Raw genomic sequence first — 6000 nt, 5'->3', positions numbered from 1 at the left:
GTAACTTTTTTATTAGAATTGTTTATAAATGGGTCCTCCCTGGTGGTGCAATGGGTTAAAAGCACAGCACTATGAAGCTGTCTGCAGCCAATGCATCATGAGCTTGATCCCCGACCAGGGAGGTGACCCACATAGCGTGGCAGACCTCTGCTTACCTGCCTGCTGCTCCCTCAGCAGTGTGTTTCATTATTTCTGCCTATAGATTATGCTTCATTTTGGGTTTCCCTCATGTTTCCTCATGACTAAATTCATAATAAAATTTTTGGCAGAAATATCACCAAAGTAAAATTATGCTCTTACTTATTAGCTACTAGGTGGAATACAATGTCTAGTTGTCCTATCACTAGTGATATTAACTTTGATTACTTATATAAGGTAATATATGTCAGTTTTTTTCCACTGTAGAATTAGTGTTCCCTTTATAGTATTTTTTTAAGATTTATTTATTTATTCATATAGAACTGGGGTACAGGCCAGAGATGTGGAGAGTGAGAGGATTCACCAGAGACAGAGCAGGGAGCAGAACAGGCAGATCAATGAAGTACACTGCTGAGGGGAGCAGCGGGCGGGTCAGGAGAGGTCTGCCGGGCCATGTGTATCTCCTCCCGGGCAGGCGGGAATTGAACTCATGCGGAAGTGGCTTAAGCTTCTCAGTGCTGTGCTTTAACCCGCTGCGCCACCAGGGAGGGCCCCCTTTATAGTTTTTTTTCCTTTTTAATGATTTATATATATATATATATATATATATATAAACTGAGGTGTAGGCCAGAGGTGGGGGGGTAGGAGAAGATTCACTAGAAACAGAGTGGGGAACAAAACAAGCAGATTTACTGAAACACTGCCAAGGGGAGCAGGGGCGATACAGGAGCGGTCTGCTGCACCATGTGGGTGAGCTCCCTGGCCAGGTATAGAACTCAGAAGGTAGGGTGACAGGGCTGAGACTAAGCCCTAGGCCACCAGAGAGGTCCCAGGGAGATTTCTGAGGCTATGTAAATATCCTCATGCAGCTTTTACCCAGTAGTTGATAAAGATGTGGGCTATTTATATATTACAGTATTTGTTTTGTGTATCACTTTATTAATAGAATGGTTGCCAAAAGTGAATTTTCTAATTTCTTCTGCATTTATTTGTTGACATTCCTCAGCAATGAAATGCTTTTCTTTTCCTTATTTATGTATTTATATCAGTGTGAATATATCTTCTTACCTTATTCAGTGAGATTTATTTTTCACTATCATTATTTGTTTTGAAGCTCAAATTATGTTAGCTTTAATCAGTGAGAGCCCCATCAAGCTAGGTCCTCTGTCTTGACAAGTCCCTATCATTCATTTTTTTCTTGTATACGATGTTTCAAGCTTATCCTTTCTCAGAGCCAGACCTAGAATCAGTAATTTTCAACAAAGAGCTCCAGTTTTTTTTAGTGATAAACAGAAGCTTGAAATTGATATTTGAGTGCTAGGTATGCTAGTACCAATGTGTCATTGTTTTCAGACACTATCAGTGGACAGCTCTAAGATATTAATATAGTGGTATTATATATTAATATCATATTAATATATCATATACTATAAATATATTAACAACATATTAATAATATATATTTTATATTATATTTTTATATATTTACTATATGATAATATATTCATTAATAATATATTAATATCTAGATATATCATAGATAACATACATTTTGTATTTCTTTCTATACCTCCCTCTCTATTGAAATGTGTTGTGTTTATAACCTACTATACTAGTTACTTCCAAACTTATCCAAAAATTCATTCCATTTTCCCCTGGTTCCCTTCTTCAACAGTGAGAAATGTGACTCCCAACATCCCCAATATATTTATTTATATGCTCAATCCCATTGCAATCAAGCAATCATATGTCATATTGGGTCAAATGTCTTCTTAAAGCCACCTGCCTCACATTGTCCTAAGCCCTTTGGAGACTACTCTCCTGGTTTGTGTCTCATTAATGGCTTTTGATTAAATTACTGAAGGAAGGGTGAAGGAAGAGAGGGAGAAAGGAAACTGTCTTCTTTTTTGATATAACAAACAATAGCATTACTGAAACTTAATAATCAAAAAAGTGAATTTCAAGTAAAAAATTGACTGGTGTCCCTACTAGGAATGTATCATGGGTGTAATCACTACCTTGGCTTATCCCTAGATTCTCTGTGAAGCCAGAGATGTGCCTGCTCATCATAAAAAGGGGTACAAGGAAATACATACATAACTCTGTCAGAGACCAAATGGGGGTATAAATATTAGGATTTTCCTCCTAATATTTTCTCTATCAGTCTTTGGACAAGAGTGCTGTCTCACGCCTGTTAATCCCAAGCTTCACTCTTCCTCCAATTTCTCCTTGGCAGAAAAGTTGGACTGTATGGCTTGACAGATTCTGTGTAGTTTTGACTTATCTCAGCTGAATGCATTTACATTTTCATGCTTTTTAATAGATATATAGCCATAGAGTCATTACCTTGAATCTCTGGCTCCGACAAAAACTTATGCAGGTTTGTATAGTAAGTTTGTTAGATGTTTTACTGGCACCAGTCAAAGGAGGTGGGTTTCCATGATCCTTGTAGCAGCCAAGGTTTCCAGGCACTAGAGGAAAAAGAAAAACAAAAGAATTTCACAACATCTGGCTGTGAAACTCCAAGAAGGAAAAGTGGTGTGTGCCAGGTACTTTCATCTCTGTCAATATTTCCACTCTGAAGGTACAAATAAAAAACAAGCATTAAGTTTTAATGGAAGTCTTAGAGTCCTCTGTTAAATGCCATGTTTTTGTTTTACTTTGAGGAGTAAGTGAGGTCCAGGTCCACCTTTAACTAACCTTAAAATAAATTTTACCTGTTCATTTTAGCACAGAAGAAAACTAGGAACTAGGAATTTTCTTAACACAGAGACAATAGAATATATAATCTATGTTCACTATCACTAAAAGACAGGAATAGTTATTGCGCACTGGTTCCTTAAAAAGCTATACAGGGCCCTCCCTGGTGGCGCAGCGGGTTAAAACACTGCACTGAGAAGCTTAAGCCACTTCGGCATGCGTTAGATCCTGCCTTTCCCGGAGGTGACCACATGGTGCAGCAGACCTCTCCTGACCTGCCCGCTGTTCCCCTCAGCAGTATACTTCATGGATCTGCCTGTTCTGCTCCCCACTCTGTCTCTGGTGAAGCCTCTCGCCACCCCGAGCCTGTACCCCAGTTCTGTATGTACAAATAAATAAATTAAAAAAAAAAAAAAGCTATACAAAGTGGATTTCCCCAAGGTCTTTTGGTGAGGATATTTCCTATTGCTGATGTAACAAATGACCACAAAACTAGTGGCATAAAACAGCAAAAATTTATTATTTTACAGTTCAAGAGGTCACAGGTACTAAATAAGCCTGATGGGGCTGAAGCAAAGTATCAGCAGGGCTTTGGTACTTCTGGAGTCTCATGGGGAAGAATCTGTTCTTGGCAAGCCCTGGTGACACAATGGGTTAAAGTGTAGCACTATGAAGCTAGTCACAGCTGAAGCTGGCCACAGCTGTTTAGAGCATGAGTTCAATCCCTGGCCAGGGAGCTGAACCTCATGGCTCAGCAGACCTCGCCTGTCTTGCCTGCTGCTCCCCTTAGCAATGTACTTTGTCAATCTGCCTGTTCTGTTTCCCACTGTCTCCCTCACCAGCCCTGCACCTCTGGTCTGTACCCCAGTTCTGTATGAGTAAATAAACCTTAAAAAAAGAAAAAAGGTAACCAGCTTGATCTAAGAAAAAAAGAAGAATCTGTTCTTTTCCATCTTCTAGGATGTCTCTTTTCCTTGGCCATGGTCACAGCAGTCTCGAATCTGCTTTCACCATCATGTCTCCTTTCTGTCCTCTGCTTCCATCAAATTATCACCTCTGACTGATTCTCCTATCCTCTTTGTTATGAGGACCTGTGTGGTCATTAAAAGAGTATTGGGTTTATCTGGATAATTTAGAGTAATTTCCCAGTCTCAAAATAAATCACATCTTAATCACATCTGCAAAGTCCCTTAGACCATGGAACTCAAAGAATCTGAGGGTCATAACATATATATCTCGAAGGGGCTATTATTCAGCCTACCACAGTGAATATACTGGTGTTTTACAATTAAAAAAAAAATCAGCTGATTTGGTCTTATAGAAAAACTGTATCTGAGAATAAAGAAATCTAATTCTCCCCGAGCTTCCAAAAGGACCAAGGTCCCACTGATACTTCAAAGATGCCCTTGAAGATCATCTGGTGTTCATGTCCTTATGTATTCCTCTTCCCATCAGTGTGGGCTGGATTAGTAATTTACCTTTGACTGACAGAATATGGTAAAGTTTATGGGGTACCACTTTTGTGATTAGGTTACAAGACTTCTGTCTTGTAAAAGACTCTTTTACTGCTTTCTTGGCTTATATACTTTGATGAATTGATATGCCATGTCAGGGAGGCCAAGTTACAAGAACTGAAGGTGGCTTCCGGCCAATAGCCTGCAAAAAAATAATTTTTGCAAAGACTAAGTCCTACCAACAACTATGTGAAATTAAAGTAGATACCTCAGTGGAGCCTTTAGATGACACCCATCCTGGCAGACACTTCAAATGCAGCCTTGTGACAGATCTTAAAGTAGAGAACCCAGCTAAGCCATATTCAGATTTCCTGACCCACAGAAAATGTGACAATAATTGTATACTGTTTTAAACTGAGTTTTAGGGTTAGTAATCTATATCCCTTATTTAACATATGTTTATTGAATGAATAAATAAATGTATTGGAGGCATAGACAAACTGACCTCTCTGATCATATTTTTCCTATCTGTGTTATTAACCATTTCACTGTCAAATAAAGTCCTTTTCCTAGTCTCTGTTTGGTTCCTTACCATTTATATAGCTGAAGACACAGCAAGACAAGAATGAGGCCTAGTTCTAGAAGTACTTTTAGGTCAGTTAAGAGTTAAAGGTTGTACAATTCCGCCATACATACATGTAGAAAGTTTTTTTTTTCTTTATATTTAAGACAACAGCATGGACTAGTTTAATATGTTTTGTGTTCACATTAGTCTTTTGGCATATAAAATACACATGCATAAATGTGTGCATGTACACATACATACTCACACACTCTTTCTCACACACTTTTTAATTTCTGCTACCATCTACGTCTAATCAGCTCACTTTAAAATGGCAGGAAGTACCTCTGCTAACCCAAAGAGTTCCCTTCCCCCCAAACCAAGTGGTTACCCTCCTCCTTTGCGTCACACATGGCTCAAATATAACAAATGTGGCTTACCACACAAATGTTAAAATGCATCTTTCGGAAACAAACCAAATCTCTATAGTAGCAAATGTAAACAGAAAAGCTCTAGGCAGTAGGAGTCCAGTGTTCAGTGGGAGGTGGCTTGGGAATGTCTAGATATGAAGGTGTAAACAAATGCAGTGAGTTAAGAATCTCTAGTCAGGGCCACATCATATAAGCCAAATTTGTTAAAAAGGCTTTGCATATAGAAACCTGAGCCATACAAATAAAGGTTCTTAGTAAGAACTACTTGACCATGATCGTCTTGGGAATTTACTCTGATTTTTGCCTCATTTTTTCTACTATGTTCAAAAGAAAACATGTTATTATGTATTAGTTTATAGTCACATAATCATAAATATTAAGGTTAGACATAAATAAGGCCATCAATAAACAAGGCCAAACAAGGGTTATATATTGCAGCTGAAACCTGTAAGTTTATTCATAACAGTGAGCAAATCCAGGCAGCTTACGTTCCACTGGAGCTTACCTCCAGTGGAGGTCCCAAAACATGCTATGAGGTAGACCACTGGAAATCAGACCATCTCTTTGACTACTAGAGGCCTGAGGTACCATTCTAGCCACACAAGTTAATTACTCACTGGCAAGTGTCCATTCTATCTCCTAAAATATCCCAGACATCTGCCCATGGCTCTCTATCCATACTGCCACTCACCTAGGTCCGGCCATTGTCTCCTTC

At 38.8% G+C, this 6000-nt stretch overlaps 1 protein-coding gene across 1 annotated transcript in view; it reads right to left on the bottom strand.

The window, feature by feature from the left end:
- KREMEN1 (kringle containing transmembrane protein 1) overlaps positions 1 to 6000 on the bottom strand; it is a gene marked incomplete at its 5' end in the record, with an annotated part of 65498 nt that overhangs the window by 21466 nt on the left and 38032 nt on the right. Inside the window, one exon of the mRNA XM_012730831.1 lies at positions 2485 to 2609. Within this exon, the coding sequence (XP_012586285.1) occupies positions 2485 to 2609 (125 nt within the window). The remainder of the gene's footprint in view (positions 1 to 2484; positions 2610 to 6000) is intronic.

Source organism: Condylura cristata, unplaced genomic scaffold (genome assembly GCF_000260355.1).
Source record: "Condylura cristata isolate star-nosed mole 26May11 unplaced genomic scaffold, ConCri1.0 scaffold00029, whole genome shotgun sequence".
In the NCBI taxonomy this organism is placed as follows: domain Eukaryota; kingdom Metazoa; phylum Chordata; class Mammalia; order Eulipotyphla; family Talpidae; genus Condylura; species Condylura cristata.
Note: the sequence above shows the minus strand (reverse complement) of the source record. Positions and strands in the feature narration are given on the sequence as shown.